Raw genomic sequence first — 16,444 nt, forward strand, 5'->3', positions numbered from 1 at the left:
CTGTCTAGCACCCTCTTCAGCAGAGGATATCGAAGAGCTTGAAAAGCCGCCCCATGGAGCGGTTGTTCTGCTCGCAGCGATACAGCCCCTCCAGCTTGTTGAAAAAGAGGTCAATGACGAGACAGACGTTCTGGAGCGGTACCGGCAGTGTGTCCGACTGAGGGTCCTGCCGGCTGCTGGATGATGCCACGTTGTGGAACATTACCAGCACAACTTCAGAATTCCCTGGGTCATGAAGATATTCCAGATTAAAGTATAATGACAAATGAGATGTTCTCATTGATCATAGTAAACTGAGAGTCTTTGTGAAATGTTTGCCATGATAAATCACAAATTAGTTCAGTATCCTGCGTTCTAGTTTGCAGCTACAGAACAGCCACCAAAACCCTTCACAAAATGTGGCTGGTAAACACACACAAGAAGACCCTAAAACTATAAAAAAAAAAAAAATCAACCTGTTTGCATGTGTATGTAAGACAAAAAAAAAAAATGAGGGTACTACCACCCAAAGATATAGCTGGCTAGAGCTTTTAAAGATATTCCTTCATACTCCATACTATAAAATCTGTCTACAAACATGGCCAGTATTGCAGTAATAAAATGTGATGTGGCACCATTACCCTGCAGAATCCAAAGTATCCTGCTGCACTCTTACCAGGGGATACAGTAAGGATCGAGTGCACACAGATTCCTTTGCTTAAAAAAATTTGGATCATGCCAGATTGTTAAATATGTTGAATTAAAATGTACTAAAAGTCTTGATTCTCATGAACATCTGGTAAGAGTACACTTAAGAAATGATTGATTGCTATCCTGAAGAATATCTTTGCATTGCCATGACTTTTTTGGCCAATGCTGCCCTTTACAAGACTTACAGGTGGCTAAAGATTTCACCCTTATGTGGCCTGTGACAATCAGTGAAAATTTGGTGTCCACATTTACCTCCTATTCCTTCAAGTGCTCTCGAGATATCAGCGGTGACCCTGGCAGAGGCAGCCAGGCAGAAGACTACCGTGATCTGATGGGCATCTTGACCCCTGACCCACGGATTCATCACGAGGTCGACGCCCCTGGCGGCCATCCGCGCCTTCAGCCTCGCTTGCACCGTTTCGTCGCAGTCCTGCACCTTCCCCATGGTTTTCTGGAGACACGACACTGGAGGATAGGATAAACAGAAGGTATCACAGTGGTGAGGAGGAGGAAGAAAAAGAGCAGTTTGATGGAGAAGGAGAGAAGGGCAAAGGAAGAGAATCAAATATGTATTAGGAGTAAATGATGGAGATGACAGAGATGAAAAACAAGAAGAAGAAAAAGATGAGAAAAAACAAAGCAAAGGAAAAATGGGAAGAAAACCAAAGAAAAAGGAAGGAAGAAAGATTATGGTACTATTAAATAATAATAATGATAATAATTATGATAATAATTACTTTATTTCTTATTGAGCGCTTTTACAGGACTTGATCAAAATGTTGTACAATCAACATACGACATTCACAAAATATAGAAACAACATTTGAATTGATAAGTAAAATTCAAACAGTTCAGTATTAAGTTTCCTTCTAAACATTTCTTCTGAAACACATAGGTGGAGTTGTTTTGGTACAGAATCAACATCCTTTCTGATGTAATTTGTTATAGGAGGGCATTGCTAGATACCTCTCTGTTGGAAAGTGGATAGCAATAAAACTCATTACAATGCATGACTCCAAAATCAAACCTAACAAAATTGGTATGGTATAGGGGTACAGTACAGAAAAACTGTGCCTTTAAACCCTGACTAGGAACTGCCAATAGAAATGACAGTAATAGACCCATGCAGAGCGCCCAATCATAGCGAACAAACTTATGTCCTACATGTAGATCGATACAGTACACATGATGTGCGACATCCAAGACAAATTTGTAGTGTTTGGGTACACAACATACAATGCATTTCACAGAACATTCCCCTGATCCAATACTCAAGTCTGGCACACACATACGGTCTCACGGTATGGCTACAATGCCCACTTTTCTGCATCAATTGCTAAAATGCAGATGTCAACTATCTCTGTCATGTGTAAACACACTTGCCTTGTACAGCAATCTGTCTACTTGTACAGACTACTTTTTCTGTCAGGAGAAAAGATGGACTGAAACAATTTCACAAGACATCATCTATCTTTCTTTACGATATTTGCTAGACGTGAGAGTAAACATGTACAACACATGTGTAAACAGGAATACAATACAAGGATGTGCAGCATGCTGTACAGTAGATATGAGAATGCTGAATACAGTATTACGTGAAAGTATGCCACCATCTACAAGCAAGCAAGCAAGCAAAAAAAAAAAAGAATTACACAAAGACATCACACGAATTCTAATTACAAAAGAGACTCAATACATCAGTTTGTAGCTCTGAGATCTAAGTATAATTTGGTGTATGTGCAACATCAGAGAAAAATAAAACCCAAATATGCATGGATTGAGAAAATGCAGCACTGTTAGTATCTAACACAACAGATATATAAAAAGTATTTGAAGAAAATTCAATATATTTTCTCTTTTCTACCATAATGAAAAAGCACTTGACAAACCTCTTTCAGAAAGCAGGGGAAATAATAACACCCTAAACATACCTGTAACATGTTGAGGGGGTATACTTTTCATAAACAATAAAATGTTCTCCATATTGTTGTAATTGCACATGACCTCCTGAACTGTACAAGTCGTCTTATCCAGGGTTGGCGGCATCAAAGCTTTAAAAATCATAACTTTTGGTTGTCCAATTCCCTAAAACTTGAGGATGTGTGGTACAAATACTGCTGCAAGTTACCATACGTACAAGAGGGATGATAAAAAGTTTTAGAATTTAAAGCAGCAGGTCACGCAATCTGGAGCATACTGTAATTTCACATGGCTTATTGTCATTTTTTTAATTGTCAAGACATTTTTCAATGGATTGACATTCCTTGTGGTTGTTACTATTATTTTAATATCTTTGTGAGGCGTGAGAAAAAGCTAGTTAGGCATGTTGAGCATGAGAAAGACCACTGAGGCATGACAGTCAATGCCTACATGTAAATGTATTGCGCAAGACTTGCTAGGTCTACATGTATGCACAGCTACAGGGTATGAAAGACCCAGTACCTTGGGGAGAAAAAATTGACCCAATTAAATAGATCTTTGATTTGCTGACAAACAGTGTACATTTGAAAACCACAACTAGCGAAGATCTGCCAGAACAGAATTGTACCTCAGTGAATATGTGCACTGAAGCAAGCGCTCAGCAGTAACTTGCAACTACAATTGACATTCTTTAGCCGTTCATGGACTTACATGTAGACACAGATCAATAATAAAAGCTATATATACACAATTTGTAATGGGGATTTCCAAATATATCTATTCAGGTCGAGTCAGCTTTCCCATTACATGATATCCCAATGCTACCTGGTCTTTAAAATGACAGGACAGCGGCAGACAGGGAAACTATTTACTATAACTCAGTCACTTGAATTTTGCTTTACAGTGCATTGTACAGTACCCATTATTTACAAATTATACAAGCAACCCATTAGAGAGATCGAAAACAAATAATGGACTGTCTAAAGTCCAATAAACTAAATTGTACATGTATAATTTATTTGATCATAGCTTGTCCACCAAAAGTCACTGACAAAATATTTATTGCTGTTCATGATTTGAAGTTATTTTAGATCTCTTGTATCAGCTTTAAAATAACTCCACACATCTACCACATAAACAGGTTGTATGGAATCCTGGGTGATAAGATAAGTTTCTGTTTCATTAGATTTTAAAAAGAGTTTCTTTGGCGCTGCTGACACACAGTCATATGCAGAGAGGTGTTGAAAATCATTGATAATGCCAGAAATCAGTGAAGTTGTGTGTTTACTGAAAAATGATTTGCTACATTTTGCCCTGCAATCTCTTCAATCATTTTATTCCCACCCACTGAAGTCAGGCATCAGAAAACATCCTCTCCCACACAAACAACTGATCAGAGCACTACAGAGGAAATCATCGAACAAGTCCACGCTTTAAAAAAATTCCTTTCCATTGTTATTGCATTATGCATAGGAATTAAATTAAAAAAAAAATTGAAATTGTTCTCAGGCAGTCATAATGCGATGAATTCCATAGCACTCCTTCCCAACGTCAGTATGTAAACATACCAGCAGCAAGTTCTTTCAGAGCAAATCAGTTCTATGCATGTGGACCACTGTTCAGAAATATGCCATTGAATGTCAAGCTCAAATGGAATGTGTCTATAATGTAATGGTCTGATTACAATGCTACCTATAGCTTTAACAGGATCAGGTACTGCCATGCTCACTGAATATACTGCTTGCATTTTGCTTTGCATGAATCATGATTAAATCACGCAAGAGCATCAAATCTCCCTACAATTTCTAAGTACAACATTGAAAAGTGGATATTTTCACGTGGACTAATTTTTCGCGCTAGGCCAGCTAAGATGAGTTTTGCATGTTTTTTAATTTCGCAGAATCAAGACATAACTACCGGAACATATGGCAAGCAAAAAATATTTGTGTGCTTTAAAGGGGATGGCTAGTAACTGATCAGTGGGAATCAGTGGGAATTCAAGTAATGTGCAGTTCAATGCTTCCAGGTTAGCATGCCTGTACAGTGACGGTACATTAAACTGCACATTACTTGAATATGAGACCATTCTGAAGCAAACAATTTTCACACAACAATAGATATATGATGTACTCTTAAATGAATCCCACAAGGATTGGAAGAATCATCCTCCAGCATTCCCACTGATACCCACTGTTCAGTTTACTAGCCACCCCCTTTAATTTACATGCAAGTTTCTGGTTTCGCAAAACGGGTGAAAATTTCAACACCACAAAAATTTCCACTTAATTCTAAAGTCATTCTACTAGTATATGAGCAGGGAGGTGGGCCCACCTCCCTGATACGAGTGTGTGTGATGAAAGTGAACATTGTACACTTATACAAGACAATCCACATGCTGCCCGTACTGGAAGATATTGAAGTGTATAATCTATCATGAGATGGTTAACAGCATCTTTACAGCACCTAATTTATACATTTAGCAAAGTTTTTATGATGCAAACTATTGAAAAATTATCATTCACTTGCACAATGTTTGCAGAATGTACCTACATTTCATGAGCAACCCATGGACATGGAAATCACAATTTCTGAATTATTTCATGAATTGGATTGCACCGGTATTAGTCACTAGCACGTGCTGTATGTATAATATATTATTATAATTTGAGGTGGCAGAGTATCAGATTCCAAGCTGGCTATCCATAGGTCATCTAGTATCACTTTGCATCATTGCACTGATTCAGTTCAAATCAAATGAGTGCATACATGTGAGTTTAGGTAAAAAATTCATGAAGGTGGTACAATCTTTGTCCATGGTTTAAACCAGTGTTTCCCGATCAGGGCACTCACCTGTTACAAGACTGGTACCACTGGTGCCTGCACCATTCTCCCTCGCCAGTCTCTGATTTGGATGTCTTCCATTCCTAGTGACATCCTCCAGTCCATTAGGATCGTCCACACCATTGGTCAAGCCATTGACGCTATGGGTCAAGTGTCCATTTGTCAGACCATTGGTCAGTTCCCCGTGTCCGTTGGTCATTGCCCCGTTGCAGTCAAGGAGCCCGTTCTCGCTGCTCACTCTTCGGATGTGTCCATTTTGGCTGGACTTGAAGACCTTCCCGCCCTTTCCTTTCTGTTGACCCCCCTCGGCTGGGTCATTGGGATCTCTGCTCCCGGTAGTGGCGCGGAGGAGCTTCACTTCAGCCCTGAGTTCACCATTTTCCTTACGCAGCTTCTCCACCTGGGTCTTGAGGATGCGGAAGGCGGCATTCTCCTTCTGGAGCACCTCAATGAGATGCCTCTGAGTAGAGATGAGGACCTTTGGATCCTGGTGCTCTTCCACTGTCTCGATGACCTGTTGCGGTAAATCATCATTTAAAGTCCTCATGAGCACCTACACAGTCACTTGAAACTTGCAAAACAACTCATGTGGGAGGATGTGTGTCTGTGTGTGTGTGTGGGGGAGTTTAAAAAAACAATTTCTTTAGGCTTACTTGTGTCTGTGTGTGTGGGGGGGGGGGGAGTTTAAAAACAATTTCTTTAGGCTTACTTTAATTCAATGCTTTTCTTCTTTCATGTTATTGTATTGCATGGGGGGGGGGGGAACCCTCTGGTACTAAATAATGTGCATGATACAATAGATTCATTGGAATGCTCAACTTGCCAGCTTTGTAGCTAACAGGATCAAACAATGCAGACATACCATACCTAAAAGCTTTTTTATTGGGAGTTTATGAACAATTGGTAACTTCTGTAAAGGCTTAATTTTTATTTAATGATATCCTTCTTTCATGTTATTGTCTTGCATTGTCATTGTGGAAAAAAAAAAAAAATCTGGTATCATATGTGCAAGATACATGGATTCATCAGAATGCGCAACTTGTCAGCTTTACCCAATTGTTGCTGATAAGATCAAACTATGTAGACATAAAATTGTATCGGTACCATCTACATGTACCTGATCAAGATTTGTGATAAATGCTGCATTCTTGAACACTGCTTTGTGTCAAGAAGTGTGCAAAACTCAAAACAGTGCCCTCTCATAATAAAAGATTGCACCAGTTTGTTTTGAAACATGGACAAATTCTACCCTTTGATGTTTAATCAGTGCCTGTCGAAGTAAGATATCATTTTGTTGCAAAACTGCATGAGATACAGAGATAACGATCACAAAGAATTTATTTCCAAGCAAACAATTTATTGATGAGCAAACCATTAATCTGGAAATATATTTTCATGAAAACTAATGAGTGCACTATCACGGTACAATGCTTTTCACTCATGATTGTGCATTTCTTTTTGTATGCATGTTTATCTAGGTAACTTCATATATAAGAAAGAAAAATTAAACGTGTTTGTTAAAGATACAGACTGAATACAGAGAATGTTCTATTTACATTTGCATTGATGACTTGTGCAGTTGTTTTCCTTTATGATCTAACCTGCATACCTGACTGATGTAACATCTCATTATACTAAAGAGGTTGTTTTTACAACATAAGCAAAACAACAACAAACAAATAAACAAACACAGAATTCTTCTGCCCATTACCATAGTAAAAATATGAAAAAATGACTAAAAATAAAGATATGATTTCCATAGTCATGTCACATTAGGATGAAACTGAATTTTCCCTTTATTCATTTAATTTCATTTCATTCCCATTTTATTTCATTTCATTTCATTTTCAGTCAAACAGAGAAAAGACAGCAGATAAACATACAAATGTACCACCCATAAGATTGACTAACTGGCATCATGCACTTTGCCAAAGTGTGAATTTTTCTTCCTTTTTTTTTTTCTAACCATGAAAGTATTTGTAAGAAAATAATACAAAGTATTATGAGAATAATGACTTGCAAGCATGAAAGCACAGCATTATTCAGTCTCACTTAGCAGGCCAACTGCATTTACAGAGGAAAGGCTCACGGTCACAGCTGCACGAAGCGTACATCAGTGAATCCACACCATTTCGGGTCAGTGGATGAAAGGAATTTGATGAGATCAATGTACACGGTATTGATGCTATTCATCTCCAAGGTTAGGGTTGACAAACACAATATAAAATATCAATTGGCTTGACCTCAAGGTTATGCACTGTGTACGTCTCCCTGAAATCCATGTCTTCTCACCGTTCACATCAACAGTCTTGCGTTCAGACTGGAAGGTTTGCTCTTTACTGGATTGAGTCATAGTCTACTCATAATAAGTAGCATTTCCGAAAACCCTGAATGTGAGTGACGTAGACAAATTCTGTATTACAGTTGAATCTAGTGGAATCACAAGCAATGAAATAAAAATATTTTGCTACTATGCCACGTATACCTTGATGTTTTCATGCCAATATATTCTTGTAGAGTTTTATGTTAAATGTTATGATGATACAAACTTGGGTTCTCAAAAAAAAAAGAAAAAAAGTTTTATAAGTCATGGCAAACTTCCACTTTGTGTTCACACACATTTTTAATGCCAGGCACTATATGAAGTATATAAATCCTTTAGAACGACAGAAGTAGGCCTACATTAAAGGTAAGGTACAGTTTACCATTGGGAATGGTGATTTAAAAGAAAAGTCAACTCTCTGCAGTAGAATTACACTTGACTCTTGAGAAGAAACTTGGCATTCCAGAAGTAAAGGAAATTCTTTAAGTGAAGGACAATCTTTTTATGTACAATGTAGTAGCATCATTTATATTGTCAATTGAGACATTCTAAACTTAGAAATGTTAGGTGCAAGTCAACATGCATATTACAGAACATCTTGTACATGTATCCTATGTTTTGTTCTATTTTGTTTTGTTTTGCTGTCTTCAGAGGACCAGTTCTGCTATTTTCTAATACATCATGCTGGACATACAATTTTGTAAGGGTAAACACTGCCATTGATAGTCTGTTAAACCAGACTTACTGAGAGATATTATCTACTAATCAGGATCAGACACTGATGAAATAATAGCAGGTCACAGATCACAGCCTGGAATACAGTCTATAGATACTCAAAGCACACAAAAGCTGTTGGAAATGGCACAGCGTGAGAACGGTAAGCAGTGAACAACTGCGCCGCATATCAAATGCAGGTCAATGGAATACCAGTCTAGGCTTTTCATGATGCGCTGTACTGAACCCGAAAGCTACGTCACCTGTTATTCACTCAGATAATGGAAAATCTGGAGCCACTGCAGGGCTCAATGCACTGATGCCCATGACCTCCTCACTCAGTGAAAATTTGTAATAAATATCAGTATACATTAAGTAATCATTCTACATTTTAGTGCAGGGGCCCTCGAAAGGAATGCTGGAAGCAAATCCTTTACTAACTACAATCCTATAACAGTCCTTAGTGAGATTAGGTTGTAAGTCACACACAGAGGGGTCAACATTTGAACTTACATGTAAAGACTAACTGAAAGTAGACTGGCTAATGTTAGTAGGCCTACTGTAAATAAACAAAATGAAGTTTTCCAAATGATAATAAAAAGTAATATCAAATGCTGTCTGACATCTGATGTGCTTACTTTCAGCATCCACCAATGCTTGTTTGAGGGATTTGATTTGTAATAATATTAGCAAATATACTTTATTACTCAAATTTTATTTGAAATCTATGTGATCATTTTACTTTGGTAATTTTAATTTTTAATTTTTACTATTAGAAAAGTGGAGATGACTGTTAATGGTATCTCAATTTCATGATTGGCTAACAAAATAATCATGCTTGGTAAAAAAGGAGCACAAAATTGCTAAAGAATAAACAACCATGATACCTTTGAACATGATTAAATAATTGATCAAGCACCGGGACTTACAATGTTACATAAAATGGTGTATCTGATGTACTGTGATGTACATGTATGGACTGAAATATGCTTTACGTGTATGTCCTATCAAATGTTACCATCAGATAATGAAGTTTGACAAAAAAAAAAAAAAAAATGTTTTATCTAGTTTTTTGAGCTAATTAATTACAGTAGATCACAGGTATTCAATTAAGCTAATCAATTGGAAATTGTGCTGAAGGTGGTACATGTAGTATGGCGATAATATCACCATGTCATATACAATGTAATTCACATTTTAAGCACCTGCCACTGATCATTGTTTAATGAATATATGTACTGTACTTATGTACATTTTGTATGTGAAATTCTGAAATACTAACTACAGTTGTATAACTTTGTTAGTTGTTGTCGACATATGAGCTCTGTTACTAGGTTATAGTGATCTCATTTGTCTCCATATAGTATCTTTTTGATGTCAGCTTCTACCTTCAAAGATCATATATGTACATTTAATATCATAATCAATATCAAAACAAACAAACCTGCTAAACACAACTGATGTACACTAGGCCCCAAGCTGCCACAGCAATGCATGAATTGATGTTCAATACATTCAGTTCACCACAGACCTACCTAATCACATATACTGTACTTTATCCTACTTTGATATCGACCAAACCACAATCTTATTACAAGTTCACAACCAACATCAGCAGAAACTTACAGTAGTACATGTGGGAATGGTGATGCCAAAACTTAGCACGTAAAGGATTATGGAGTCATTGATGGCTATAAAATATGATCAAACTACCCTCAAGTGAGCTGAATATCATATAGGCCCTACTGTCTGCACTCCACATGTATTTTGAATCCTACATTCTATAACATTATATATTTCTAATAAACTAAGACTCCATACCATTGATGTCAACAAATAAGTTTTTGCCTTTGGACCTTGGTTGCTATTGTGTGAAGCAATGTTTGTCAATCTCTGAGGCGGAGTGCCACATCATAAATCCAACCTTTAGCCTTGTACAACTGTATGCCTTCAAGTGGATCATTGAAGAGCCATTTAACTTCCCTTCAGTTTGAGATTACATATTTCAAGTTCCATTTCTTTTTCTTTTTGCTTTGCTATCAGGTAAAAAATAATATCAATCTACTTCACACTATCTTAATCCCTATCATGTGATGGGGAAATGTGTACATGAGTCATCATGCTCACTTGTGCTGGCTTGACAAGGGATTATTCAAGCTGAAACTTCATTCATCAGTTTTCTATTATCTCCAACAGTTTATCTTTTAAAGATATCTCCTAGAAATTTAAACATCTTATCACAGTCATAAAACATTTTTAAGTATATATGTGTGTATTGACCAATTTACGATGTGCCAGTACAAAAGAATGGTATTGGTTTATTAAAGCACTTTGATAGGATATTCACTTTTTTAATAGGTGTGACTAATTCAGACTCTTGCATATAGGTACTTACATACTCATAATTAATCAAATGTGAATTAGGTAGTAAATTCTCATATGTTTCCCACTGTACACACACAAATTTGAGGGTCTATTTCACATTGCACAATAACTTTTTTTTTTTTTTTTTTCAGGCAAAGTATGAATTCCATATAAACTCCTTGCTAAAATTGGGAAAAAGTGATATATGTACTTAAGTAATATGAAATGTAGGTGGCTTTACGGTTAGGGCAAGGTTAGGGTAACGTTGATCTTGCTGTCATAGACTAACTGCAACACTGTACACTGGCACTCGTCCAATGGTCCCTGACCAGAAAAATCACTGTCGGACCAGCAACTTTTTCAGGAATGGGGCAGTAAAAAATGGAAAAGCTGGATACCTACTGGTCCTACAAACAGGTTGGACCAGTAGAAAAAATGGGTTAGTGTCCAGCTCTACCTAAAGTATGTGGACCCTGCAGTCCTAGGTTTCAAATGGAAGTACAATATGAGGAACTCTTTCCTTTTTGATTTCTACTGTTATTTTCTTTTTTACATGAAAATGCAAAACTTCTAAAGAGATTTCCACTCTGGACTGAAGTGTCTGCTCCCTAAGATAAAGGAATAAGAATATACAGTTTGTACCAGTGATGAGTTCTGAGAAAGCAAAGCACAGGCCTTATGACAAAGGCACTTACATGAGGTATGTACCTGTGAGGTACTTTTTACAGGTGTCTATATCACAAGTTTAATCTGACAATGAAATGGTTGTAACAATATCATCAGCTGATTGACACACAGAATGCACACTTTTCAGGGTTAGCACTAGCTACACGCAGCCGCTGTAGAGACAGCGGCTGCACCTCTATTCCTTCGCAGACGTTGTCATTTTTCAGTGTGGTTGTGCGACTCCTTCATGAATATCTTTATTAATCGTGGAAAACTAAAATACAAGGAATTATCGTAATCTATGATAATCATTCAATAATCGGTATGCGATTTTTTAATTACGTCAAAAACTCACCGAAATCTGTGGCTGAAATCAGGTCTGTAAACGTCCTTATTGCTTCACTCCTCATCTGCGTGTTATTTGAATGGCATTCACTCTCGTATACTACAACGTACAACGTAGGTAGTCGGAGAGCTAGAGGGCGCCTCTCCGACTACCTACGTTGTACGTTGTAGTATACGAGAGTGAATGCCATTCGTAATAACACGCAGATGAGGAGTGAAGCAATAAGGACGTTTACAGACCTGATTTCAGCCACAGATTTCGGTGAGTTTTTGACGTAATTAAACAAAAAATCGCATACCGATTATTGAATGATTATCATAGATTACGATAATTCCTTGTATTTTAGTTTTTCATGATTAATAAAGATATTCATGAAGGAGTCGCACAACCACACTGAAAAATGACAACGTCTGCGAAGGAATACAGGTGCAGCCGCGTCGCTTCGCGACAGCGGCTGCGTGTAGTTAGGTTAGCACTAAAAAAGACACAATATTGCATGAATGTACAGCTTTCATATCCCTCTGCTCTGCTCAGCTGGCTCTCAGTCTCATCAATCATAATTACTTCTCTCTTACTACATGTAGTTTAAGGGTGCCTTTTTTAACAGTCTGACAACTTTTCTACTTTAATAATCGCAAGACTCATTTGGGGTCCACATCCAGACCACATGTATATTCTTGTATTATATCATCAAAGAGCAGTCAGATCTCTAACTTCCCTGTACCACTGCGCATGCCGGCCTCATGATCATGATGATACTATTAGAAAAGATGTGAGAAATATAGAGTATGCAATCAATGAAATAATATACCTAATGTCATGATCTAAACGTTTTGATGCACTAGCAAACTATTGAAAGTAGCCCCTTTTACCTTTTGGACAATTGAGAGAGAACGAGAAAAAAATGACTGTCAACTCACAAGCAGACCTCGCATAATTAAAGTAAGAGCATTTATAAGAGCAACCTGTTCCAACAGTGCATCTATCGGGGGATTGACTGGCGTGGTGCACACACCATAGCCTGTGCCTATCACTCCCCACCCAGCCACCGTAGAGTTTAGACCAGGGAGGCCAGAGGTCCACCTCCCTGGTAAAACAGACCCACTCATACCTTCAATCTCTGAATCAGAGTTGGCACATCTTCGTCGTCATTTTCCGTCACTTTCCCGAACGGTACCTCGTCCGGAATCGGGCTGTTGTGGGGGATAGCATCCTGGACGTTATACTTTTTCTTGCTCGGCTTTGAACGTCGAATAGTCAGCCATCCTCGATATTTTTGCTTGGATCGTGTCGATCCATCCAGAGAGCCGTTCGCAGACGCCATGACGAGATTGTTTACTGTACGGAGGCCCCGATTGTCAGTAGCAGATAAACACCACTGCATGTACAGCGTGTATGCACCTGCAACCTCGTCTCTCCCCACAAGAACGAGCCAACAAAGTTTGACACCCTTCGCGCCCGACATTTACCGGTCGGCTACCTTTGAATAGTTTACATAATTCAGTCCTTATAAAAGATATACCATAGCATGAAGTGGTTCTTCATGGTTTTTCTCAGCAGAAGTATATCACCATCCAATCATGATTCGAAACGAAATATTCTCGAGTCACACGAGGGTATCTATAAACACTATTATGACTCTGTATTCATACGTTCCATTCCTGTATGATAATACATCAGTCTTTAATGACTAGATTTAAGACTATCGTTCATACTGCAAGGGGTGTGGTCCTGTGCTTCTGGTAGGAAGCACGAGTCATTAGTCACACCGGCGTGCATACCAAAGCGGTAGACAACAATCATTTCATGCTTTTGCTGACTGTTTATGTTAAACATTCCCAATTTTTTCCAGTTTCAGTTCTTTTCATCTCCACTGGTGCAAATGAAATCGCTATGACTAATCAACAACAAGGCTCTAATCAAAATGTTTTGTAGATAATAGTTTTAAGAAAAAAGAAATTTTATGAAGATGTTTAATCACGTGTTTGTCCAGGGCCATAGTATCTAAAGGTAGATATGGAGGATCATACAATTGATAAGCAGCTATGTTATCTTGTATGTCTTCCTTTCTTTTTTTATATTGAAATAACATAACATGCCCCAAAATAGATAACATAAACCTTTACTCTATACATGCTGCTAATTTAGTTTTGGCTGGAATCTTACCTCCCACCCCCAACAATACTATTATTATGTACATGCTTGCCGGACCAAAAATTACTCCAAAACGTGAATTCATGCACAATATTTTAGTGCGAATTGTGCTTTCGTCATATTTCATAAAAGCGAGGTAATCTTTGCTTTTATTAAGTAAAAAATAAATTAATAACATTATTTCCATTCTCGGAACAGCGTCGCCAGCAAATTCATCCAAAAACAATTACAAAGAATGAAAAACAAAGGAATACATTAGAAATGAGAACAATATTATACTTAAGAAGTTGTTTTTTACGGCACAATGTTTTCACTACTCTTTACTAAGAACACAAGAAGGATTATTTATGCCAAATATTTGCCTTTTGGAACTTTCTTTAATGATACATATAAAAAAATCTCTTCCCAAGCATGCATAATAGCGTAAATGATTTCCTTTTCAACGATTTCTTTATGTCGCAGGCAACGTGCATACCACTTTTCGCTGCAATCGGGGGGGGGGGGTGGCTGGGAGGCCTCAACCTCGCTCTATAATCTACCTAAATACTTCTATTTGGGGCTAAAATACTTGTGACATTTCAAAATAATTAAAAACAACAGCAAAAGCTCAGTCATATATATTTTCAGTTATGTTTTACTGATACGACGTAAGTAGGCCCTATTGTTCACGTCTCCTAGGTATGAATAAAGGCGATGTTGATGATCAGTGTTTGTCACAGACTTGGGAAAATCTATTGAATATTGCAAGCTCCGCAATATCGACCCCTTGCTCGGACTTTATAAGCTTATTCTTGCCTTCCATCAAACGATATTTCGTTTACCAAACAGCATTTGGGAAGTGAGCTATACTACTTACTATACATGCTATACCAACAAGTAAAATATAAACCAGTTCCATTGCCGTCTGTTGTTCACGTAGAACGAAGTGTATAGATGTGACATAATATTTCTCTTAGAATATTCAAATTGAATATTCTAAATTCGTCTTAGAAATAAGCTATCAACTCAATAAAACCCAGAAGTTTTCAAGCGTTTAATGTCTGCTAAACAAAAAAAAAAAAATTGGCCTTTTTTTAGTGTAATATGCGAATGTATATAATCATGATAAACGAAGCTGCATTTGACATAGTACAAGTGTTTATATTGATTTTAACTAGTTGTTAAATTTATTGATCATCTTATTCAGTTAGCTTTGTATATTATTATACCAGAAAGAAGGGTTTGCTATCATAGCCGATGATGCGCTCAGCACAAATTCTTACACTAACCTCTAAAACCTCATCGAACATAACAATGATCCATGCAGGGATGGCTATTGTGAGGAATGATACCGTGTGGAATCTTTTCTCATTATGGATAATTATAAAGGACAATCTGGTTATTTCCGATAGTGTCTCCAAGGAAAGGTTTAACAACTCTCTTAAAAAATCGAGTGAAAATGTTCACTTTGAAGGAGTGAATAACGAAAAGAGTGAATTTAGAGTGAAATTGGAGTGAATTTTGAGTGAAAATATTCATTTTCACTAATTTTGGAATGACCTCAGGGATCATTCCAAAATCATCGAGTGATCCCTGAGGTCACTCAGAGAGCAGTGCATAATCGAACAGAATTGCAGAAGAAATTTAGGAAACAATCAGGATAACAAGTTATCTCTCCTGGCAAATCATGATTACTGTGTTGCCAAATCCTTGAAGCTAAGTCTCCCTGTGATCTGCATACATTTGGGTTCAGTCATTGAATGATCCTCTCCTAAAAGTTATGATTAATACTTTGATGATTATATTTATATCTATTTTGATATCTATATCTATATCTATATCTATCTATATACCTATACCTATATCTATATCTATATACCTATACCTATACCTATATCTATATCTATATCTATATCTATCTATATCTATATATATGTCTATATCTATATCTATATCTATATCTATGTCTATATTTATATCTATATCTATATCTATGTCTATATCTATATCTATATCTATATCTGTATCTATATCTATATCTATATCTATATCTATATCTATATCTATATCTATATCTATACATAAGAACCGCTTTCCATAGAGAGTAGGTAGAATTGTTCCCTTCTCTTCTTATACTTTGTACATAATTCTCTTAACCGGAACTCGTCTATACCAGAACTATATAATATTATGATTACTTTAATGATAGCACAGACTTTCATTGGGTTAATACCTCAAAATATATGAGTTAATCATTGTACGTCAAGTCATTAACACAAGGACTATTGTCAAAATATTCAGTGATAAGAATGCCTTCTACCTATCAACAATAATGTGAGTGAAAGAATAACTATGCATGATTATCTAGACGTCAGAGTGACTTACACTGCCAGTTCTTCAACATTAATCGTTATAATGATATGGTAGTTGGCATATGTATATCTTCA

The 16,444-nt window shown here is 37.0% G+C and overlaps 1 protein-coding gene across 1 annotated transcript; it reads right to left on the reverse strand.

The window, feature by feature from the left end:
* Positions 1-13,195, reverse strand: LOC140227323 (uncharacterized). The gene is made up of 4 exons (XM_072307743.1): positions 12,976-13,195; positions 5,461-5,965; positions 943-1,155; positions 1-225 (listed from the first exon to the last, which is right to left on the reverse strand). The coding sequence occupies exons 1-4, from the start codon at positions 13,186-13,188 to the stop codon at positions 17-19; spliced, it is 1,140 nt and encodes a 379-aa protein (XP_072163844.1). The 5' UTR covers positions 13,189-13,195; the 3' UTR covers positions 1-16.
* Between the last annotated feature and the right edge of the window lie 3,249 nt (positions 13,196-16,444).

The sequence above is a fragment of the Diadema setosum genome, chromosome 1, assembly GCF_964275005.1.
Source record: "Diadema setosum chromosome 1, eeDiaSeto1, whole genome shotgun sequence".
Lineage (NCBI taxonomy): Eukaryota > Metazoa > Echinodermata > Echinoidea > Diadematoida > Diadematidae > Diadema > Diadema setosum.

What these genes read in the sequence shown, in the direction of transcription:
- LOC140227323 (XM_072307743.1), bottom strand. Translation starts at nt 13,188, where the DNA reads ATGGCGTCTGCGAACGGCTCTCTGGATGGATCGACACGATCCAAGCAA. An exon ending in CTCTGATTCAGAGATTGAAG is followed by an intron (nt 5,966 to 12,975) that starts GTATGAGTGGGT and finishes TTACCGCAACAG; the next exon opens with GTCATCGAGACAGTGGAAGA. An exon ending in AGCACTTGAAGGAATAGGAG is followed by an intron (nt 226 to 942) that starts GTAAATGTGGAC and finishes TTCATGACCCAG; the next exon opens with GGAATTCTGAAGTTGTGCTG.